The sequence below is a fragment of the Elgaria multicarinata genome, chromosome 9 (genome assembly GCF_023053635.1).
Source record: "Elgaria multicarinata webbii isolate HBS135686 ecotype San Diego chromosome 9, rElgMul1.1.pri, whole genome shotgun sequence".
NCBI lineage: Eukaryota > Metazoa > Chordata > Lepidosauria > Squamata > Anguidae > Elgaria > Elgaria multicarinata.
The window spans coordinates 44,270,470-44,295,973 of NC_086179.1; the positions used below are offsets into that span (position 1 = coordinate 44,270,470).

The following is a 25,504-nucleotide window of genomic DNA, read 5'->3' on the forward strand; positions in this document are numbered from 1 at the left end:
TCATGACAAAGCACTGAAACTTTTTTTAAAAAAACTTTTGTCAGAAATGCTAGTTTATGTCATCAAATCTAAAAGGACGAGATGGTTCCTCTAAACTCTCTCACACAAAAAGTAAGTGGGAACTAATGGATGCTGTCGACAAAACTATACATTGGCACTGCTCACGCTTAGTGCTGTCTCAAATCTATATTGCATTTTGAAAATAAGTATAATAAAGGCTGCTTCTGAATTCATTTGTAGCATACGCCATCAATTGGAGATTGCCATTGTTCGGTGAGTAATCTTATTAGGAGACTTAATTGTTTATTACTCTTCAGTGAATGCAACAAAGATGGTCTTCAAAAAGAAAACAGCTGTTGCTTTAATCCTAGGATTTACCTTTTGAAATGTTAAAGCACGCACATACACACACACACTCCATGTAAATCGTAGAATTAGAAGACCCATGTTTGTCTAGAAAATGAGTCATATTTAGTCTTGGCTGTTCTGGATCTAGCCATCATGGGGAATGGTACTTCTCTCACAACTGAACCATCTGAGAGTACTACAGTGAGACCAACGCTTTTCCCAAGAGCTGGATATGGAGTCTTGGCTTTCCTCATGTTTCTCAATGCCTTGTTTTCAATATTTAATAATTCTTTGGTTATTGCTGTAACTCTAAAGAACCCCCAGCTCCGTAATCCTATCAACATATTCATTCTTAACCTCTCCTTTTCAGATCTAATGATGTCTCTCTGTGGCACCACTATTGTCATAGCTACAAACTACCATGGATATTTCTTCCTGGGCCAAAGGTTCTGCACTTTCCAGGGATTCGCTGTTAATTATTTCGGTAAGCCAAACCACTGGATTATTACTGCTATTATTATAGTCATTATCATCAATGTATACATTTAAAATACAGTTAAAACACAACAAGGTCTAAGGCCTTAGCTAGACGTAAGATTTATCCCAGGATCATCCCAGGGTCATCCCTGTTCATGTAAATGACACACAGGGGATCCCGGGAGCAGGCAGGGATGACCCCGGGATGATCCCGGAATAAACCTTAGGTCTAGCTAAGGCCTTAATCAGCAGCACCTAAAAATATCAAACTTAGCGTAAAATCAGTGTCATTCAATAAAAAGCTAAATGTTTTGTTCTCTCTTGATTTGACAGTTGATTGTGAGATCTTTGAGTTCTAGTATGGTAAACTAAACAAGAGTTGCAGTTAAAAAAAATCAAGAGGAATGAAAAAAAAATATTTGGCAAATGTTGGAGCACAGAACAAAATCCTGTATAGGTTTACTCAGAAATAAGGTACATTGAATTAAATTGTATTTACTCCCAAATAAGGAGATACAGATTACAACTGGAGGCTTTTAGAAAATTTCTGTAGCAACCTGATTCCATCCATGCTTGGAATTAAATCTACGGAGTTTGATGTTACTTCCAAGCAGATGCATAAGTGCGTGTGAAAGTATGCAGGCTCTCTTGGGAATAAATCACATTGGAAACGTGATGGTTATGATTATTTCTGTTTGAGTAAACATGGATAGGGCTGTGTTGCATAGCTGCAATTTTAAGATTACAAACAACGCATACCTACATGTGTATCATTTATCTATTTATTGCATTTTTATACTGCCCAATAGCTAAAGCTCTCTGGGAGGTTCAGAACAATAAAAACCATAAAATACAGCATAAAATACAATATAAAATTAAAAAGTTTAAAAACTACGGTATAAAAGTAAACTCAAAATAAAACCTAGCAGTTCCATTGAGACCAATAGTGTTTATTCCCAGATGCATGGGTATAGGATTACAGCCTTAATAGGAACTATGTTCCTTTAAAATCAGTGGGGTTTACTTCTGAGTAACCTGATCGGAAGATTGTAATATGGCTACCTGACAGGAAGGATCAATAAAGAAAAATCTAGATATTGCAATAGGGCTATAATATGTTGATTTTAAAAGTGTCTTTTTAGAGGTTTATCACGTGTATGTTTTTTTCATGCTCACTTTTTTTTCCCAATTGGAAACTCTCTGTGCTTACAAATTAGACATGAAATTTGAGGAATAGTGTTGAAATTTGCCATATTGTGGTTTGATGATTCCTAGCGTTTAAGCCCTTCTTACTATTTTCCAGGAATCGTTTCTCTTTGGTCCCTGACAATTTTAGCTTATGAAAGATACAATGTGGTATGTCAGCCCCTGGGAACTCTCCAGCTGAGTATTAAGAGAGGTTACCAGTTGCTTGGTTTCATCTGGATTTTCTGCCTCTTCTGGGCTGTGGTTCCACTTTTTGGCTGGAGTTCTTATGGTCCTGAAGGAGTTCAGACCTCATGCTCTATTGCATGGGAAGAAAGATCTTGGAACAACTACAGCTTTTTGATTGTATATTTCCTGTGCTGCTTCTTTATTCCTGTTCTGATCATTGGATTTTCTTATGGCAATGTCATTAGGTCACTGCATGGGGTAAGTAGTCGAGCATGTGTGTGTTTCTAGTTGTTGATCAATTACATTTCATACTTTTCTGTCACCAAGTCCATTTGTTCCTAGCCTTAATGTATACATAGCTTTGCAAAACGTACATGAAATCCCAAAGGATCCCCACCTATTTTTATAATCCTACTTCACTGACATCATTATGTAAAACTTTGCAAAGACCTTTAAAGCTGTGTTTCAAGAAATGTACATACCATCATATAGACAATGATTAAGTTTTTCAAATATCAGAAAAATCCTTTCACGCGTGAGTGCCTGTTTGAGGACACCATAAAGTGGCTTTAGTGAAAGAGGGTTTTTTTGCACTTGAATGAAAAAATCCAAATCATTCCCTTGTGCATATACAATCCCAAAACATAATTAATTTTTAAAATGCACAAGTTGGACCCCCCTCTAATATCTCTTGCCCGAGATCACATCACTTTATGCTAAGGTCAATCCTGAATTGAGTTTGCAACTCATCGAGTCAATCACCTTTATATTGCTGCCCATTAGGCTATCTTTCAGAAAGCGTTAGTAATCCCATGTTTTTATCACATAGTAATACACTTTCTGTAAGACTGGCCTTGCATGTGAAGCCTGGGTTTACTTGAAAGCAGTGTCCTGGTTTTCTGCCTTCCAGGTGTCCTCATAATACTTTGCATCATAAAATCAAAGTGTATCAGCATTTAAAACAACAGATACAAAATCAAAATTAAACCAAAACACAGTAAGAACAGATCAAGAATACACTATGCTAACTGAAAAGATGTCCAAGCAGCAAAAAGAGCAATAGTATTCTGGAAAATGTTTGCTTTCATGCATCTTATATGTGTTGTATGACAAGCATGAAATAATCATTAAAGATTAATGTCTATATTATAGATAAATGATTAATATGAGCCCATAACTGGCTAATGTTGTTGATTTGATTTAACAGCTAAATCAGAAAGTTGAACAAATGGGAGGAAAAAGTAGTGCGGAAGAAGAGTTCCGAGCTGTAGTCATGGTGCTTGTGATGGTGGTGGCTTTTCTAATCTGCTGGTTGCCGTACACTGTCTTTGCTCTCATTGTCGTCATTGATCCAGCACTGAATATTTCACCTCTGGCTGCAACCATCCCAACTTATCTCTCAAAGACAAGCCCAGTATACAACCCCATTATCTACATTTTCTTGAACAAACAGGTATTGGACCGTGTGTTGTATATTTTGTTGGTAAGGTACATGGAAGGCTGTAATGAAATCCACATTGTGGTTTCATTGGAAGCTGCAGGTTGCACGGCATCTTCAACTCTTCTAATTATTGTAGAATCCTTGTTTGGGCAGCCTTAGTCTGTTCTCACCTGCCTGTTAGTTGGAGAGATTTTTGGAATTATTTGTCCACAAACTTTCTGTACATTAACGCAAGCATCCTGACCTAGCAAGGGCAAACAGCACAGCAAAGTAGACTTTCACATGCAGGCCCCATTCTTGATTGGAGTCTTCTTATGTAGCAGGATCCCTGGATCCAGTAGTAGGACAATGCATTGTTTTCCTCACTGCTGTACCAAGGCTGCATATGTAATGGAAAACAGAGGGTCAGCACAGCCAGTATTGTTGACACTCTTGGTAGTAGTTCTATTGTTGTCTTCTGGATAGTCTGACAATTGCCTCCCCCCTCAAGTATATGGTACCACAGTTTGGGAAAAATAATTCAGCTGAGACCTAAATAGTGCTAATGATATTGTCTTGGATACAATTTTTTTTCCTCATGCATCTCGAAGTTTCTTTTGTTTGGTGCTGGGGTGTCAAAATTCAAGCCTGTGAGCCTAATCTGGCATACTTGGGCTTCTAGTCTGGCCCACTGAGTTTCCCAGATGATCATGCCCCCTTCCATTGGCCCCACCCCAAATCTTAAGGCTTAGGTACTGGCAGTAAAAGATTTAAGCTAAAATAATACTGCCCTCTTTTTGTATTTGGGCCCGACCTGTTTGCCTTTGCTGCCCTCCTCTTTTGTCTCCAGCTCCACCTACCATTGGAATGTGGCCCCATGACAGCTTCTCCAAAATTGAGTTTGGCCCTCAGACTGATAAAGGCTTGAAACCCCCTGTTTAGTGTAATAGCATTACATTGCTGAGTCATGTGCATTTTGTAAGCCTCTATCAACTCATGGAAGATTTTAGTGAGGGAGATTATGGCTCAAAGCATTTTAAAGCAATAATAATATCTCTGACAACCTGATTCTGTGTTCCCCTACCCAGTGCCAGAGAGTACAGGAGTCTCGCTGGGGAGTAGCAGCCATTCTAGGCTTTATGAAGTCAAGAAAAGACTGGGCTGAAAGATTGGGCTGTCTCACTTGCCAAACCTTTGACTGGGCCACGGTAGCTATCAGTAGTATCAGGAGATGCCATTTGCACCTCACAAATTTGTACTTTCCAATGTGTAACATTGATTTGGTTAGTAATCTGTTAGGTTCCTCATTCTTTTTTGGTCAGCCAAGACCCCCCCCCCCAATTCAACAGGAAATTCCAAGACTAAAAAAAAATTAAGTGGTGGTACTAGTAACCTTTAGTTTGGGCACCAGATTTCGATGTCAGAATATCAAATTCCAGTGAAAATTGGTAGTGTTCAGAATAAGTAATAAACCAATAGTTTAGCTGAGGGATGGGGAACCTGCACCCTCTCCCCAAATGTTGCTTGACTGCGACTCTATGCTGAAGGTGATAATGGGAATTGGAGTTCAATGATATTTTGAAGACCATAAGTTTTCTATCTCCTTTTTAACTGAATCATTGAAATCTCAAAATTCATATTAGGGCAATATCTTTATCAGGCCAGTCCAAAGTTCACAAAATAGTGTTCTAGCTTTTGTGTTCTCCAAAACTCTTCATTAGGCTATATGGTAAACAAAGAAAGTTGTCTAATATTGAAGTCATGGTATAGTATCCAACATTAGTCCTACGTAGAGTAGATCTATTGAAATGAGTGGGACTTAGTCATGACTAATTTGTTTCATTCATTTCAATGGGCCTACTCTATGTGGGACTAATGTTGGATACCTATAGAGTCTGCATTTACTCATGGCCTTAAGATGGAATGTGGGAGGAGGTTGCAGACATTCAAAATAGGTTCTTCTTGGTGCTGTGGTGGTTTCTGGTTGCACCTAGGCTGCTGGGATAAGGAAATACATAATGGTTGTTCCCCCATTTTTGAAAAAAACAAGAACTCAGGTAATATCCAGCTCTATCTCAGTTCTAAGTTAAAATACACTAGTTCCTCTGGAAAACAGAAGTAGAGAAAAGCTAGCCAATTTTTCTATTAACAAAGCTGAAGGTAATTTTAGATGGTGCACTAGGTTTAAAAAGTCAATTGAAACCAAACTAGGTTGCTTTACCTAGTAGCTGGAGGGGGTTACCACCAGAAATAAGCCACCAGCTTCATGTGGCATAAAATCCTAGCATAGGATCCCACTGTTGAATGGTTAAATAAGGCTTTACACAAGTCACAGAAAAGGCACTGTCGATCATGCTCTTTCTGCTTTGACAGTGAATTTATATCTCAGCAGAGGGCAATTCCCATTCACTTCAATGGGGCTTGCAAAGGAGAATGTCCTGGTAGATTATGCCCAAACAGATGAAAAGGTTTAACCCTGGTAAGCCCAAACAGAAAGGTGTTGCAACCATTTTGAAAGAGGCACATGTATTGTACTGTAATGAACTAGAAATGGGTAGAAACATGTTGCCCAAAGAGCCTAGGATAACTAGGATAAGTGTATTGTTCCTGAATTAGCTCAGATAGAATATAATGTTATTTATTTGTTTTTTACATTTATATATTGCCTCATAGCTGAAGCTCTCTGGGCAGTTTACAAAAGTTAAAAACAGTAAACAGTAAAAAAGTATACAAAACTTAAAACCATCAAACACATAAAAACAATAGTATAAAAACAACAGTAATTATACTATATATACTAGAAGGTAATATTATTTAAGTGTGGCACCATAACAAACATAATCATTTTGTTTTCCTCCTTTTTCTTGTTCAGTTTCGTGAGTGTGCAGTCGAATTTCTAACCTGTGGCCAAGTTGTTCTGGCAAAACCAGAAGAAGAAATTTCAGCTTCAGTAGTTCCAGTTGAATGCAGATCACCTTGTAAGGTCAACCAAGTGTCTCCAGTCTGATATTGGTTGTCTGAAGTTCCTTTTACTGCATTTTATAACACTTTGTACAGTTTCAATCAGAGAAACATAATAACGTATTTCGTCAGCTTTTATTAGTCTATGATCCATGCCAGAAGAGAATAAAACTTTGAAGTGCTGTTAATAAGTGGCTTTCCATGTGAGTATTTGCCCAAAATAGATACAGTTTTTATGTGCTAATGTCACAGACTTCCTTCTTATGCCAAATATTCCCTAAACAATGGGTTAGATCCAGACATAGTCATACTTGGGGTAGATCTATTGAAATCGATTAGTCCCACTGATTCAATGGATCCACTCTATTTATTTATTTATTACATTTCTATACCGCCCAATAGCCGGAGCTCTCTGGGCAGTTCACAAAAATTAAAACCATTCAAAGTATAAAACAACAGTATAAAACCATAATATAAAATACAATATAAAAGCTCAACCAGATAAAAACAGCAGCAATGCAAAATTACAAATTTAAAACCATGTTATTTAAAATGTATAGATTGTTAAAATGTTGGGAGAATAAAAAGGTCTTCATCTGGCGTCTAAAAGCATATTAGGGAGCTCATTCCACAGCCGGGGTGCCACAACAGAGAAGGCCCTCCTCCTGGTAGCCACTTGCCTTACTTCCTTTGGCAGGGGCTCACGGAGAAGGACCCCTGAAGATGACCTTAGGGTCCGGGCAGGTACATATGGGAGGAGGCGTTCCTTCAGATAACCTGGCCCCAAGCCGTTTAGGGCTTTAAATGTTAATACCAGCACTTTGAATCGGGCCCGGACCTGGACTGGCAGCCAATGAAGCTGGAAAAGGACTGGCATAATGTGGTCTCGTCGGCCAGTCCCTGTTACACATTACTTATTTATTATTTATTTATTTATTTATTTATCATACTTATACCCCGCTCCTCAGCCAAAAAAGGCTCTCGGAGTGGCTTACACTTAGCAAAAAAGACAGGCCGTTGCTAGACGAAGCGTTAGCGCGGTGTGAGGCCCGGTCTCCCTCCTGTGCATCCAGATGACGCAGAGGGGATTCCGGGGTCAGGCCGGGCTAAGACCTCCCTTAACCCGAGATAAGCGGATTCGCTTATGGCCCGGCTTTTCCACAGCCCTGGCCTCAGGCCGGGGCTGCGGCAGGTCTAGCAGGGTCCGTGGCTTTTCCCAGCTGCTCGCTTACTCGAATCACGGGGGGGGAGATGGGGGGAAAGAGCTGACCCGGCAGGGGAGATGGGGGGGGGGAGAGTGGAGCCAGGGCATGGCGAGCGGGCACGGGCAAGCGGGCAGGGGACAAGGCATGGCGGAGGGGGGTGGGGAGAAGAACGGGGAATTCACTTTGGGGACAAGGTTTAGGACTTCAGATAGCTCCTTAAGGGTTCTGACCAAAATCCAGAATGGATTCACAGCCCCACTGAAATCAGGACCACTAGCGTCTACTGGCTTTCTCCTGAGTGCTCTCAAATCGCGGAATGTGCTCCCTGAAAAACTAAATTGGTCTCCATTCTTGGCTTTTAGAAAAGATGTGAAAACACATTTTTAAAAATTAAGTACTTTTAATGTTTTACTGGTTTTAATTTTCTTTTTCTTTTTAAAACAAATGTTTTAAAGTTTTATCATTTCAACTTGTTGTACAGTACCTTGATAGCTTTTTAGAAAATAAGGGAGTATAAAAATGAATAATAATAATAATAATAATAATAATAATAATAATAATAATTTTAGAAAGTCAGCCTTTTGGTAAAGAGCCATATTGACTAATAGTGCAATCCAATTTACGTCTACTCAGAAATAAACCACAGTGAATGGAATAGTTAAGGTGTGCAGAGCGGGTCTGCTCCACTCCTAAAATTGGAATGGTACTCCAATGAGGTAATTCTCTGCTTCAATTTCCTGAGTGGCTTTGCTTGTCTGACCCGTCAGATTACCCATCAGAGAACCATTCGTTTTTGTATAACTGTCCTATTATAGCCTATGGGAAACCAAAATGCTTACAGCTCTGTCTTTTTTAAAGGTAAAGAGATTAAACAGCACCTTGGTAGCTCTTAAGTAGGGATTTAGCCTGCCAAGTTGGAAGCAAATCCTTTTATCCCTTGATTTTTAGGATTTTAAAAAGAATTCCCCCCTCAAACCATTCCCCCACCACATACACACTTGAAACTGCGCAGGACCTTTTATCCTTTACTTTGCTGATGCACAATTGTCCATCTTCAGTTTATAAAAATAGAGATCTGCTCTGTTCCATGACCGTTTGCTCTAATGGGGTGAAATGGGTGTATGTGTGCTCTCCATATGAGAGGTCAGACAAGAACAAACATAAATATAATACCTTTATTTTTCTATATATTTTTCAACACATATAAACTTGAGTCCTGCCATCAAAACAGCAGATACTAGTACTACCAATAGCAAACTTTTTTCTCATTGCCCCTTCTTCTCTTGACTTTACACCTGGCTGGGTTACGTCCATACTTGCGGTACACACCTTTGGCACAAGTTTCTTTTCCGTATCCTAATATTGGCTTGAAGGACTGTATGGATTTACACTGCCTGCCAGTCATCATCACTTCCTGGGACAACTCATTTACATGGAATGGTTTTCATTATTTTCATAATGTGAGCCACTTTTCCTAAATCCTTCCTTTCAGCCAACATCAATTTTTCAAGAAGTGAAGAAAGTTGGTTGTAGTTCCATTCTAGTTCAGACACAGCTCCCAATTATTTAAACATATGGTATAGTACCAATCGACACATATGGGGGACTTTGATTTTTGTAGGAGGTTAGTTTCAGTTTCTGAAACTTCTTCAAGCTGTTTTGAGAGAAAACAAAGTCCATATGGGGAGTGGAACTTGGACTCCTTCTTGTTCCATGAGGTAGCAATTTAATGAGTTCCAGGGCAGGGAAAAATTGGTTATATCATTTGCAATCCCTCCCCCTAAGCACTGTGATTGGAGGGGGAGACAGGAAGGAGATTGTGGCTATTGGTTAGCCACAGATGTCAATCTCAAAACTACCCCTCCTTCACCCCTCAGTGACAGCATCTTCCTAATATGGAAGTGTTCACTTAGTTGTCAATCAACATGCCCACACACCACCCTCACGTATTGATCCATTTGGGGCTCCAAATGATCTTCTAACCAAACTGCGGTTTTCCAATGGTTTTAAACCCACCCCCCTAAATGCACTGCAATTTTGGAGGTCCATTGGAGGTCAGTTGGAACCCTGGATTTTTGGTGCAGAGCACACAACCCTATTAAATAGGTCTTTCTCCCAGATAAATGTGTTTATTTAACTATTGCAGCCATAGTTAAATAAATGATTATCCAAAGGTATATTTCCTTGCCTGCAAGATCTGCCTCTAATGTCAGTGCTCTTTCAGTTTTGCTTTCCTAACCCAGAAATTATCCCTGTCCTTTACTGCCAGAGAAGCAAGAAAGCATGTGATGGTATCTAGGTGACCTCTGGGCTTGCATACTGTACATTCCCTGTTGCCTAACATCCATAAGGCAGTGCTCTCAGTTGACCTGGCAATTGGGGCAAATGTCCCATTGATCTTATAAACTTGTCACATGTCAGTTTTGACAACTGGAGATGCAAAACTGGAATCAATGCCCCAATAATTATATTTGCTTGTTGTCATTGTCACATTTGGCTCTTTTAAGGTTATGCTCATATCTCCTGGTTCTTAATATCATTTTTTAAAAAATTCCATTTTGGAGATGTAGTTTTTCATACCCATTGGTATCAAACACTACATTGCCCCCCTCCCTTAGGGTTTCCCACCTAAAGACAGTGGGCAGTATCCAACACTGCCTGCCTGCTTATGCTATTGATGTACCACTAACATAAGTGACCTCTAACAGTACAACAATAGAGTTTGTTTAGGGAAACCTATCACACCAGTTTACGATATTGGCATACTGCTAGAGCTCGCTTACACTAGTGGTACATCAATAACATAAACAGAGCAGCAACGTTGGATACTGCCTATTGAGTTGTATCCAATGTTAGTCCTACTTAGAGTAGACCCATTGACATGAATGGGATAATATTGGCTAAACCCTATTTTCTGCTTCTGCAAAACATGGGGTTCTATTCAGATGTGAATACCTCTTTCGTCAGCATGGGTGGTACAATTTGGCTTCATCAGCAATGTCACTCACAACCTGAGCATCAGAAACAGAGAGAATAGTCAAATATCCAAGTATGGATGTGTAGTCAAATTTATTACCTTTGTTTAGTAAGCACCTGGCAATTTAAAATTCAAGGAACATTCAGGCAGAAAAATCTGAATAATGTGAAAAATTCTGTTGGCATTCAGAAGAATGGAACCTCTTGCATCCATTCTTTGAGGCAGAAGTTGTGAATAAATGTAAAGTAATAAATGTAGAAGTCTAGAATCTTAGCTTCTTCCTCAATGGTTACATTTTATAAATATTTACTGATATTCTTTAAACTTCTGCAGTGTTTGCAACTCAGAGCAGGACAGCTGAATGCAAATTGTACTGGGATAATCTGACATAAAGATATGCAAGGAAAAGCTGTTTAAATCTAGCAAGTGCTCCCGATGTCTGTAAGCTAATGCATTAACTTTATTTTGTATCTATCCTTGGGCATACTTCAGAGAGAAGCTTGTCTGCTCAATAAGCTTGTATGATTGCTCTATCTATTCAAGTAGGATGTGCTCTCCTATTAGCTAAGTTAATCTTCAGTTGTGCACTTTGACAATCCATTCTTTATTATAGCTGACCAAGATGTTGTACAGATGTTCCTACATGTGGTTAGAGTTCAGCTACACAAACTGAACTAGGCAACAAAATAGTATATAATACTTAACAACAAAGAGATGGATCCAAAGAACCTACTGCACAAGCAGAAAGCCCCTCTGCTCACACATGGTATGCATGTTGCCAAATCTCTCTCCCACTACCACTCTTCATGGCTCACAGCTGCCAAAAACTGGCTCGAGATGATCAGGGTATCCTCCTGAGCAGCTTTTCAGGTGAGACCGGGGCTGAAGATGGGGGAAAGAAATGGTAGACTGTCCCTGCATGTGCAAAAGAGCTTTCCCCTTATGCATCTCCAGATACAAGCCAGAGCAAATAAAATCCTCCCTGTGTCAAACACTAATTTTATTTTGGGCACTAGTACCTTTCATGCACACATCTGACATGAAATTGACATGTCATCAGAATTGGGACAACTTAACACCAACATGATGTGTTCTTGGATTCAGTACTGGTAAATATAGTAAACATGAGGCAAATAAAATAAAGATGATTGGATGGTATAATACAGCCTTCCCCAATCCATACCTCTCCACATCCCTGGCACTATAGCCTTAGAGGAAAATTCATACTCCGACACAGATGGGGCTGATTTGCTCAGGCTGTGGAGTGTCAGGTGGGTGGGGACTTGGTTCTGCCTGTCTTCGCAGTGGGAAGCAGGCCAGATGAGTCTGAACTCTTCAACAGCAAGATACGCTTAGGAGAAATGCCTGAGATGCAGGAGCATAAGAGACTTTTTGTGGAAACTGAAAAGGTCAGGGACTCGACTGAGGAATGGGGAACTCAGGCCAGTCTCCTTGGCAATGAAGGCAGCTAAAGAGACTACAGGAGAGACATCCAGTTAAGCGTTGTTCATCCTTTCCTTCATGGTTATGGACAGCATTTTCCTGCAGAAATTGGTGGACTGGAAGAGAGCTCTAGGCACCCCATCTCTGTTTAAAACCTGTTGCAGAGACTACTGTGTTTTGTGGGTACAATGTCTCTTTCACTGGAAAACTCTCTTGCTTGGACTACACCTGAGTCTTGGGCTTTTGACTTGCTTAGATTCCCAAGTCCTTGGGACCTTGTCTGGAAATATACTCCTGAACTCTTGTAAGCCTTGAATCCTGTCCTTTTAGGATTCTATCTTTGATAAAATGGCCAGACTTTATTACCCTGTTCCTGGCTCTGGCTTGGTTTGTTCTTGGAACTGAATGCTTGATTTTATAACCCTGTCAGGGTCTACACTACTGCTTTATAATGGTTTATAATGGCCTTGATAACTGTTGGGGCCCAGGACACATTCCATATTCAGTTTTCAAAGTATTATATTCTGCTTGGTGTAGATCTGGCCCGTCTCTGGCTTCCATGTGGGTTATCTGATCTACTAGGACTGAAGGCTATGAGACTAGCTCTGGTGCTATGAAATGTCAAAAGAGGTTTCTTTATTTTTCTTATCCGAAATATATTCTCCCCCCCCCCCAAAAAAAAAAAAACTTTCAACCAAACTTGCACAATGCTCAATGTTTTGGATCTGGAGATCCTTCATCAGGAGCTGCACAATGAAATGAATTATTTTTTGAAACCTTATAATTTATTTTTTTTACAAGACTGCAGTCGTGTTCATTCTGTCTCCATCAGCAGTCAAACTGACAGAACAGTCCCATAATTCCCAGTTAGCCATTCCCATGAATATGCTAAATATTCAGTGGAAAGGAAGACAGAGAGAGCAGATGTCACTCATACAATATGATGTCTTACTCATGGGACTTGCATGGCAAATTTATTGATAAATTTATTTTAGGTATTTCTATACCATCCATCAATAAAAATGTTTACATAATACAAAATGATAAGAATCCATAATGAGAAGAAAATGCAAACAATAAAAATATTGGGCTGGGGGATAGTGGGATTATTGCAGATGGTGTCACATGTATGACTATCTGGCTGCTGGACAGTAGTTCGCTGGCAGTTTTTTCTCTTGAGGCTAGGGACATCATGGGTGCCTGGTTGGGGCTTGAGGCTCAGCGATTTCTTGCCTGCTCGGCCTTCCAGTCGGAAGTCTGCAGACTACCACGCTTGCCTGACTCAGCACACACCAGTCTCCACCGGTCTGCCGAGCTGCAAAATGGTGGCTCAGTCTTTTCTGTAAAGAGCCATTTTGCGCAAATGGCAACCATAAAAAAGGCCAATTTATGCAAAATTACAGGTGTAAATGTGTGCTGAGAGGTGAGTTTGGCCATCCGTACCTGAAGCCAAGGGAGCTGACTTGGAGAAGCTGAGAGTGGCAGAGTGGTTGGTAGTTGAGGGCCTTGTGGATGTGATAGAGCATCCCTCTCCTAGCATGATAGCTCCTTTCCTGTCATGCAGAAAGGATCATGGGGGATGAACAGGCACCTTCTCACACCGAGGATATGTCTCTGGGATGCTGGCAGGGCCTCTGGTAGTATATAAATATGATTCTTACCTAGACAGGGTTTAGGAAGGTGTGAAGTGCAAGAGAATATGTCACAATCAATTAACTTTTAGGAATGCTGTTAGGTCCAGGGCTTAGCTGCAGCCATGGGATCCCAGGAAAGGATGACACATCAAGAGCTTTGTAGATATAGTAAGAGACTGATAGACCTAAGAGAGATAGAAGTAGAACTCTCCATTTACATTGAAGAACAACCTGGGCAGTAGTGCAGTTAGGTAATTTTAGACTCTGTGCTTAAGGGTCTTATGGAGGACCACCTCTTTAGATAATAATGTATGTATTACTTCACTTCAAAATATGGTAAGCCAGGCAGGGGCCCTTCTGTTTAGTCTGGTGAGTGGGGACCTGGGCATATGCTCTGAAGTCCTGCGCTGATGGCTGCACTGAAATTGGGTGGGGGAGGAGTTTAGATAAAGATGAGCTGAATCACAGAGAAAGCTGGACAAATACCTGGAGAACTCTGAGGAGCTTGGAGTCCAAGCTCCAAGAGAGGCAAGTTAGGGGCAGGCAGGCGGGGAGGCAAGTCTCCTTCGCTAACATGTTCAGCCAACATGGGGGAATGCTGGACATACCAAAACCCAAGTAAAGCTGCATTGCACATTCAAGTCTTTGCTTTCTTGGGTGATGCTGCTTGTGACAGAACAAGAATTTGTCTTCCTGCACTGATAAATCTACCTAATGAGTAAACCTAATTTCATGAGGTGATCATATCTAATTTCTAAACATCTTCTAAATAAGGAGGCACAATAGGAAAATAAAGCTTGGCAAATTACCCAACTATCTGGATGGCCATGAGAGAAATATGAAATCTGGCAATTTTAAATTTCTGAGCTGAATTAAACATGATTTTGCAAGATGATATTGGATTTTCAAAAACTTGGTTATATATGCTCCTCAAATCTGGAAACATGTATTTTGTGTGTGTGTTTGGCTTTTGTAAACAAAATATCAATGTTCAAGAAGGACATGGTTTCAATATCTTCTGAATATGATTCTTCAAGAAGATTTAATTTTTCCTCCAAAATGAAGAGTACTATTGAATAGAACAGGAATTGTTTATTATCTAAAACCATCAGTTATGGCAAACACAGAGCACAATCCAGCCAAATTTTAGAACTGAAGTCCTATTGACTTGGACCCAAAACTCCTGCTGTGAGAGCAGATGGGACTGAAGTCTCATTAATAAAGGCTACAACAATTCTTTTGTAATAACTTCATAAAGGATACAGGTAAACAAATGGTGCTAAAGCTGTATTTCACCCCACATATGCAATGCACACATATAGCGCAGTGCACTGAATATAATATTGATATAATACTGAAAATTATACTATCATCTATCCAAAACAGCAGATGGCATAGTTTGATAGTATAGGAAGGCAAAGGCTGTTCCCTGAGAGTTGATGGCTAAAATTGGCAAGCATATGGATAGGGCTTCATAGGAACAAAACTGTGTTACAAGTACATTAGCATGTATGAAAGCTAACATTTCTTGTGTTTGCAAATATGAATGGGCTTTGGCACTGGCTTTTGTTATTGGATGCATTTATTTCTTAAAAAGAAAAGAACAACAACAACAACAAAAAAACCAGGAATGTTATGGAGGCAAAATTTTGAAAACATGATAACTTATGATTAAAATGATAGTTTGCCATCTGTAAATAATTGCTTTTCTTCTGCAGAAGTGGTAAGGTGAGAATTAATTGATTCTTGCTGAAATCTGTTCCACTGCCCCCTGCAGCTCGAACACTGGTTTCTTGCCTCACACAGATATGCATGTAAACATACACTCATATTTCTTTGTAAGTGCCTTTTAAAACAATTTGCGAGGCATTATTCAATTGTCGACTATCATATGAAAACACCAAAGTATTGTCTTCTTATACCAGGAGTATCCAACTTTTTGAGGATGGGGGCACGTTCGGCATTTTGAAAAAGTGCCCTGAATATCCTCATAATTCAATAGCACTAGGGGGGTTGGGTGGAGGGTTAATCACAAAAATGTTGGGTGTGCCCCATCTGTGTTTGTGTGTGCACATTACTCACTCTGCTACTCCTCCCTCTCCCTCTTTCTCTAACTCATCTCTAATTCTGGGTCTTTCTCCCCTCCCCATCCTCTCTCCCCTCTCTCTCTCTGGCTCCTCCTCCTCTATCTCTGTCTCTATACTCTCTCTGGCTCTCTCTCTGGCTCCTCCCCCCACCTCTTTCTCCCCCCCCCCCCCGACTCCTATCTTTGGCTCATCCTCTCCCTCCCTCCCCTCTCTCCCCTTCCCCAGAGGGTGCCACATTGGAGACCCCTGTCCTATACTATGTTCCCAGCAACATCATTTCATCCCAGGGCTGCCTTTAAAATATGTAGAAACTCATCTGTCACTTTAGTATTAGGGTCTCCAAGATGGTGCAGTACATAAATATTGTAAATAAATAAATAAAACTTGGATAATTCAAACTATTGAGGCATTATTGACTAGATATTATTTAAATATGTGTATTGTTATTGAAAACACATTTTAGTGTTACATAAAATTTGGCAGGTAACTTCAGCATTTAGCTCTTTTAATTAATAGCAACATTTGACTTTTAATTATATCTCCCCAATGAAATGTGGAACACAATCCTATGCATGTTTGCTTAGAAGAAAGTTTAATGAGGCTTACCTTAAGTGAAGTCTGCCTTACCTTGGAGTAAGCCCCACTGAACTCAGAGGGCTTTATTTTTGAGTAGACATGCATGTGATTGTGCTGTTATTCCAATGTCGAATGTACCTTTACCTTATTTGCTTGTGTAGGGATGATAGTTTTTCAGAGACTTGAAGCTATCATTTCTCATGAATATACCTGCTCATTTTGTCTATTTCAGTGTGGTCTCTGTTCAGATTTTGACAGGTTATTGCAGACTTGCAACTAAAACAAACAATACAAAGCCGACGGCTATGATCACAAATGTGTATTACGTAACAGCCGTCATAGTTCAAGGCCACAAGATGGCAGCACAGCATTGGATGGGCCCTTCACAACATCCTCTTCCATTTGAATAGTCTTTCCTGATTTGTTTGTTTGCAGAGGCTGCTGCTAATAGCCAAAACCTATAGAGGAAAGGTATTGTAAATAAAATTCCTTTTATGTGTTACTATTTACCAATAGATTTACCAATAACATACTTTTTGTTTTGCTGAGTTGCTGCATGTAGATTTCACCCTGCAAGTTCAATAAAGCCCTATGTGCCTAGATATTTCTGATCTGAAGACCACCCCCCACTGCAAGTATGTATGGGTGTGTTATGTCCCTGTATCTATAACCCTCCTCAGCACTCATTTCTGGGATGGTCCCTTGAAATAATAATAAAAAATAGTCCACAGGGATCTGGAGGCAGTGAAGCAACCATGTGGTTAACCTCAAAGGAAGAGGAGATGTCACAAATTCTCATAAGACCCTGCATAGAACACGGTGGTCAGACTCCCTCAGAGGAGTAAGCCATGACAGCTTCTTCTGCTTGGTACTTAATTTGTGAGGAGACACATTTATTCATAGGATTTTGCTACTGCTCCATGTGTTAAGCCAGGAGTCTGTGGCAGTTGCGGGAAGGTCTACTTCACTTGGGTGAAAGAGATTAGGGGCCTGGAGAAAGTGTGCTTCTGTGATGTTCAGCTTGATGTCCCCAACTTTTCTAATGCGCAGCTTTGCGGGAAAACCCCATGGTGGCTGTGAAGTGGCTGCTGCATCATATAACTGATGCAGTGCTACCGTACAGCCATTGCAGGGCTTTTAAAGCTCATAGACAGCTCCTATGTGATGAGGATAATGTGGCAAGAACGCACGCAGCCTATGCAGTCTGCATGCTATTTCCCTAAATCACTGTCTGATATTGTAATTTCAACACATCTATAGCACAAAGGTAGCAGGGGAACTTGCAATAAATGGGGGCTAGAAGACAGCATTGATCTTCTAAAATGACCCATGTAGATATGCCCTTAGGTGGTCCTCAGCACTGATCTTCTAAAATGACCCATGTAGATATGCCCTTAGGTGGTCCTCAGCATTCAAAAGAGTTTCCTTTCCTTCCTATGCATTTTTCCCACGTGGGCCCCCCTGATGATTATAGGTACATAAATTGAATGTATAACCTACCCTCTTCCCTTCACAATATACTTATAATTATTGCAGAAACATAGGCGAAATAAGGTAGTTATAACCCCTTAACTGCTCATTATCTGGCAATTACCAAGAATACAACTGTTCTGATTACAAATCTTCAAAGGAAATTTCAAAGCACCGTTTACTTTTGCAACTACATGCTAGTTTTGGTGGATTAGTAGCAGAGTTAGATGACATTAGTTCAGTTCAACTAAGATGCTCAGAGCTTGAAAATGTAACTGTAATACTTCATGGCCTATTATACAGATAGCATAAACAATGCCAACTCCTTTATTTTATATAGTAACTATAACCCTTGGAAATAAAGGGTAGGTGAAATGTCTGAAGAAATGAGGATTTGAAATTAAATGGCTGTTTTATACACTGGGGTATGCAACAGAGAGGGTTATAAAAGACTCTCTCTCTCTCTCTCTCTCTCTCTCTCTCTCTCTCTGTGTGTGTGTGTGTGTGTGTGCGCACAAAGGCACTTTTGATGGGGTTTTTGTTTTCTGACTGAAATATCTCATAGCCTAACCTTATGGATTGCCTTAAACTGCACTGTTGCAAGCAATAACTTGCCAACTAATGTGCACTCTTACTTACACGTCCTGGCAAGAAGAGAAGAGCTAGCTAGTTCTTGGATCCAAGGCAGATAAAATCTTCATCTGGCAAAATGGTTGGTTGGGGATCAGTAGCTTTAAATGTGTCCTAACATCCTCCCCAAATCCTAAGATGCAAGATGTGTTATGGATATTTTAATGTAAGAGCTGGGGGTTTATTTGGCATCTAAATCCACAGGGGGGGAAAGCGTAACCTCTCGATGATGGAATAAAACAGCATGCTAATGAGCCTCAACCAAGGGCCTAGAGTACATTTGTATAAGATCTGAGATTTGTGGCGCTGAGAACAAATAAAAGGAACTTTAGCTCAGTGTTTCAAATTCTCTTTGCTTTTACTGCTTTCTGGAGTGAAAAGGAAAAGGGAGCCCTGGCTGAGGAATTTGGGATGCATGAATGAATCACTTTAGTTTACCTCTATTGAATCATAATTCCATTACATCCAATTTCTGCATCAGTCTGCAATTTTTTTAAAAAAAAATCCATGAAAAATTGCAATTATTTCCGTATGCAGTTTTGCCAAACACTCACCATTTCCCCTATTCCAGGGGCAGGCAACCCTTGTGGACTCATGGGCACATTTGGAAGTTTGACGATGTGTTGTGGGCACCACCACAAAATTGGCTGCCATTCAGGTATGACTGTCGGGGGGCGTAGGGACGTCACACGGAACCTATGTGTCAACATGGTCATGTGTCAACATCCGTCAACATGATTAAAGGTTGACTTTAGAATAATTTATTCAAACTATCACTAAGAATATAAAATAAATTCAGGTAAAATTCACTCAAGAAGGAGCTGACACACAGCAGAGACAGCAATCACTTATCCATTCCAAAAAGAACACTGGGATTTTCTTGGAGGGGAACTCAACTCATTCACAACAGCTGCCCCCACCACATTCACCCAGGATTAACCGAATTTGGCTAAAGGACTCACCTCCAAAATAGCTGTAACCAGCACCACAGCCCGGGCCGGTGCCAGACTATTTTGTGCCCTAGGCAAGGTGAGCTACTTGCACCCCCCAAAAAAATTGCCAACTTCAATTGTTAAGAGCAGATTTTTTTTAGAAAAAATAAAAAGCACAAAACTTGAACTCATTATGGTTTTTTTCTTAAAACAGCTAATTTGTATAAAACTGTGACCCTTAAATGGCAGTACTGCGCCCCTCTGAGGTCTGCACCCTAAACAGCTGCTTAGTTGGCCTAATGGTAGCACTGGCCCTGACCACAGCTCCACCTGCTTCTCCTCCTCCCCCTGCCCAAGATTTCTTTCTCCCTTCCACAACCAGGCAAGAGAGACTGCAAAGGAAGAGGCAGAACCACTCTGGTAACCACAAAAACTACCAGCGACGGAAGGGAGATCACAACCAGGCAAGAGATGACAGAAGGGAGGAGAAGTAGGAGGATAATATGACTTGAAAAGAGGAGGTTGCAAGGAGTCTGGCAGGCACACTCTCTGGTAGGTGCAGGTGCACCCATGGGTGCTGCGATACTGCCCCTTGCCTTGCTACATACACATTTGGGACTGGAATGGCCTGCTGGGAGAGATTCGTCAGCTTAATAGTCTTTTCGAATTCAAGAAGGCTGTGAAGACTGATCTCTTCCAGCAGGCCTACCCAGATGAATTTTAAGATATTTGACTGTTATGTTAATATTGTAGCCGTTTTATATGTTTTTAATCAGTTTTATGTATGTTATGGTATTTGTATCTGATGTTGTTCCCTGCCTTGATCCAGAGGGAGAGGTGGGTAAGAAATAAATAAATAAATAAGTATATTATTTTCTATTTATTATTATTTGTATGCTACTTATCCTAATATACACATTTTTGTGTACAACTTTCCCTAATGTACATACTTTGTTTTTTAGTATGCAGTTTTCTGTATGCAGCTTTGTGTACAACTGATGTATTCATTTTTGTGTGCAATATTTGAGCCAAGAACTGCATCACAAAATTCAGAGAAGTGAAGAATCTGAAGGATTGTGTGCAGGAAGTGTGAGTTTGCTGAAAAATGCCAACCAAATAACACCCCCTTCCTGCTGAGGGTTACCTTTTTCAGATTGAGCACACAGAGGAGAAAACATACGCCAATCATTTAATTTAAAAGTAAATGCTAATTCTTGATTAAAACTGCTCAGTATGTCATGAAAAACCTTCAGTTCTCAAATGCTTTGCATACTCTAGAAAAGCTGAGTCTATCCTAATTTAAATGTTAAATGAAAACATTTAATTAAAAACATTAAAATTCACATCTAATTTTTCAACCATGCTATGCTGCGGTTGTGTTATTGTTATGCCCAAATAGTACAGAAATAAGTATTCCAATCGTTCACTTTACTTTCATCATTATGCACAAAATCCCCCCAAAATGTAATACATTTATAGTTACCTCTTTTTGAAAAGCACATTCCCCCAAATTAACAAATAAATTCCAGCTTAAAATAAATCACCTAATAATAACTGACCCTGCTCTGCCTTCTCTGAACTATGCTAAATGCTACTTCAAGCAGAATTGTGTCTGTTTTTTTCTGGATGTATACCCGATCCGAATCCTTCTTATGCTGATATACCAACAAGATCAATATGTCTACATAAAGGGAAAAAAAGGCCATTCCTGTAATAACTGGATGCTTTTAGTAATATTTTCTATCAGTGTATTGGCATTTTGGTTCCAATGTGACATGTGGAGGAGGGAGAAAAATCTTTCCCAGCATATTTCAATGAAAATCTCCATATGAGAGAGAGAGATTACAAACTCCATGAGGAGCGGAAACCTGGAGTGGATCTACACAAAAGTGAATAAACCTCTTATAAATGTTTTTAATTGCGTTTTCCGTCTTATCCCGCCACATGATGCTTGGTTTTTATCGTTTTATCACTTACTGTTCCTGTCGTTATATTTTCTGATATTAACCGTATAAGTAGCTGTATTTTCTGTAATGTGGGCGATTGTGTTGTTAAGAAACATTCCATTATTTTCAAATGCTTTCCCTTAGCCAATCACCTTCCTCGGGGGTGTTTCCTGTGTTTTAGTCCCAAAGTAGCAGCCGTTTTAACTCTTTCTTGCCTTGTGTTCCTCTTTGCAGCCACAACTTCCCTTCCCCTTTCCATGATCTGCATGTGACGTAAACAGTTGAAATCAATGGGATTTGCTTTACAGTAAATCCCCTAACCCTGCTGGAGGCTCCCTGCATGTGTATGGGCATTGTTCGATATGTGTTTACTCCAAAGTAAGACTCTCTCTGTTCAATGGGCTTTCCTCAAAGGGAAGCCAGCATGTGATGTAAACAGTTGAAATCAATGGGATTTGCTTTACAGTAAATCCCCTAACCCTTCTGGAGGCTCCCTCCTTCCCTCTTTGAGGAGGGGCAATGGAAGAAAACAGGAAGCGGGAGGAACAAACCGCAGATGGGGATTTGAGGAAAAAACTATTAAAAATACATTGTGTGGCCCAGATTAGGCATATCTAGGAAAACACAATGGTAAGAAACGTTTTAATAAATACATGTGCCCGGGGACGTATAAAATCGTAATAAAACAATACGTTTAATGACTCAAAAACCGACGTTTTATATATGTGTGTAGATCCGGCCCTGGTCAGGTTTTAGTGCCATGCAATCACTTTGTTTGACAATGGATGCAATCCAAAACTGGCTGTGCCAGGAAGGCAAGCCACTCACCAAACCAATGGGAGTGCCAGGTCTTCCTAGGACAGAGAGCCCTTCTCCGTCATAACATGCACAAGAAGAAAACAAATCTATACGATTTGCTATGTGGGTGATCTTATGGGTGGGGGGAGGCTGCAAAGATTGCAGTTCTTTATTACACCTTCATAGGCCTTAGCTAGACCTAAGGATTATCCAAGGCAAATGGAGGGGTCGTCCCTCTGCCTGCTCCTGGGACCCCTTGTGTGTCATTTGGATGCACAGGGATAATCCTGGGACAATCCTGGGATATAGGCCTGTCTACATTTAGGAGCTTTAGTGTTGAGGAGCTGCAAAATGTTTGCTTCCCCTTTTCTTTTCCCCTAGAGATGAATGAGAATAACAAAGGGTCAATGGGTCTGATATGCCATAGATTGGCTGCCATGATCACATCTAGTTTGGCCCTTAAGAGCTGGTCCTATTGGGCTGATTTAGAAGCTACAGCTCTGATATTAGCCCTAGGCATGGTTCCACTTCATTGTTTAGGCCAAAGAATCTGATTACACTTGCATAATCTTTTCAATCTTCCTTGCAGCAAACCTTGAGAATCACAATAAATTAGTATTCCTGTCTAAAGTCAACAGTCCTAAAACTGTAATTTTCTTATCCATGCCCAGTACTTCCTTCACTGATTGTATCTCCTCCAATAAACTGCATTGATGATCTAGTTCCTAAATATCTTTTTGTTGAAGAATACTACTGCTACCACCACTACCAAGAATGAAATGAATGTTACATTATGAATCATTGCAATACCAAAAGATCCTGGGGGGAAATCTTAAACCAAAATTCAAGTTGTGAAACCCCCAGATGCAGAGCATGGGGGCTCCTTTCTTTACTTAGCCTCTTTACTGCATTAAAATATTTAAGATTACTTTATGAAGACACTCTGCACTGTATTAATAAAACATGGAAGACTACAGAAAGGCATTTCTAGTACTGCATTAGCTTTGCCAAGGCAGATACATTAAAACAAGTGAGATGAAATAAAAAATGTGAAAGCAACACAGAAGGGAAATTTTATATAGCTCATTTGTTATAACAATAACAGCAAGAAATCCTATGCTGACTCTTACTTAGGTTTTAAATAGTCTGCCTATTTCCTTTTAAAAACACTGCTCAGAATGTGTGTGTGTGTGTGTGTGTGTGTGTACGTGTACATATACATTCTTCAAGGAAATGTGCTAGATCCCAAATTTGTCTTGAAATATATCTTATGACAAGCAGCTGAGAAATGCCCCCAAGTAATATATCAGATGTCAAGAATAATTCATCTCTGGTAGATTTTTTTTTAAAAAAACCATTTAAAATAAAATACACAGAACTAATGATGAAGATATCAGTGAATATCCCCCATGAGAGTTACATGCCCGATGCCAGCATGTGGCTTAACATCTATCTTTTCCTTTTGCCTTATCTGTTGAAAATAAAAATAAAGGCATTCCTGCACTTTTCCAGTGTGTATTGAAACCTGAAATGCAATACATGACTCAAACAGTATGCCACTGCACAAAATAAGACTAACTTCCATCTAATGTCCACATTCCACTGGATTTGATGCATGATAAGGTTATTAACAGGGACTGGCCGGCGAGATCTCATTACGCCAGTCCTTTTACAACTTCATTGGCTGCCAGTCCAGGTCTGGGCCCAATTCAAAGTGCTGGTATTGACATTTAAAGCCCTAAACGGTTTGGGGCCAGGTTATCTGAAGGAACGCCTCCTCCCATATGTACCTACCCGGACCTTAAGATCATCTACAGGGGCCCTTCTCCGTGAGCCCCTGCCAAAGGAAGTGAGGCAGGTAGCTACTAGGATGAGGGCTTTCTCCGCTGTGGCACCCCAGTTGTGGAACGAGCTCACCAGAGAGGTCCGCCTGGCGCCTACACTGTACTGCTTTCGTCGCCAGCTGAAGACCTTTTTATTCACTCAGTATTTTAACACTTAATTTTAACTTAAATTTAAATTTTACTGTTTTAACTCTGTATTTTAATCTTATATCAACTTTGCTGTGTGGTTTTATCCTGGTTGCGCTTTTTATATTGTATTTCGTAATTGTGTTTTAACCTGTTGGGTGTTTTACTGTGGTTTTAATTTTTGTGAACCGCCCAGAGAGCTTCGGCTATTGGGCGGTATAAAAATGTAATAAATAAATAAATAAATAAATAAATAACCACACAATAGACTATTGTAATATGGTCTATGAGGGGCTGCCCTTGTGCCCGGTTTAGACTCTGCATTTAGTGCAAAATGCAGCTGCCAGGAAGCTCAGTGAGGCACACAGCTATACACACATTACACCTGTGTAAAAAGAATTGCACAGGGCCGGCTGTCTATTAGCTTTCAAGGTTCTGTTGTTGGACCAGCTCACCACCTTCCCCTATATATTGGTTGTTCCTCAACCAGTAGAATGTTGCCAGTCAACAGCACATAAGTGGGCCTTCTCAGTAGCGGGCCCCAGCTCTGGAACACTCTCACACATATTATTCGAGAGGCAGAAACTATTGTGAGCTTTAAACGTCTCTCAAAGATGTATTTATTTACACGGGTTTTCCCTGACTTGTAATGGCTCAATGTAATTGTTGCCTTCATTGTCATTTATTTATTTATTTATTTATTATTTTTCTTACATAATTTTAGCATTGATTTTAATACATGGCTGGCTGGGGCATGCTGGGAGTTGTAGACCTTTTTTCTGACTAAACATGCATAGGACTGTGCCCTTAATGGTATCAAAGTAGTACAAATAAATATATAAATAATAAATAGGACACTTTTAATGCAGGTCCCCAAATATCTTTATGTGTACAGAAGTGCTTCTTCCACCAAAATAAGGGGGGGGGGAGGAGATTTGAAAGCATCTCAATGAGCAAGCTACTTGCCCTTGCCAGTCTTCCTAAAAAACATTTAGCTGATTTTCCTGATTTCTGTGAGAAATATGCCTTCAGCAACCGCCTGGAACTCTCCGAAGTTCATTCCCTTTCATCAGCTCTCTCTATGAGTTGGCTTAAAGGACAGTTGAGGAATCTGGATGTTCTTGGACTCCAACTCCCACCACCCCCTGCTAGTATGGCCAATGGGAGTTGTAATCCAGTAACATCTGGAAAGTGTTAGGATCCCCATTCCCAGCTTAAAGGATAGCATAAACATCTGTCTCTAAATGCCATGTTCA

The 25,504-nt window shown here is 40.1% G+C and overlaps 1 protein-coding gene across 1 annotated transcript; it reads left to right on the forward strand.

The window, feature by feature from the left end:
- The first annotated feature begins 501 nt into the window (after positions 1 to 501).
- Positions 502 to 6,642, forward strand: LOC134404108 (opsin-VA-like). Its single transcript, XM_063134687.1, has 4 exons — positions 502 to 832; positions 2,129 to 2,457; positions 3,407 to 3,652; positions 6,492 to 6,642. The coding sequence occupies exons 1-4, from the start codon at positions 502 to 504 to the stop codon at positions 6,624 to 6,626; spliced, it is 1,041 nt and encodes a 346-aa protein (XP_062990757.1). The 3' UTR covers positions 6,627 to 6,642.
- The last annotated feature ends 18,862 nt before the right edge of the window (positions 6,643 to 25,504 follow it).

Excerpts from the sequence above, each read along its gene's own strand:
- LOC134404108 (XM_063134687.1), top strand. The coding sequence starts at position 502 with ATGGGGAATGGTACTTCTCTCACAACTGAACCATCTGAGAGTACTACA. Across the intron at positions 833-2,128 it reads ATTCGCTGTTAATTATTTCG|GAATCGTTTCTCTTTGGTCC; the intron begins GTAAGCCAAACC and ends ACTATTTTCCAG. Across the intron at positions 3,653-6,491 it reads ACATTTTCTTGAACAAACAG|TTTCGTGAGTGTGCAGTCGA; the intron begins GTATTGGACCGT and ends TTTCTTGTTCAG.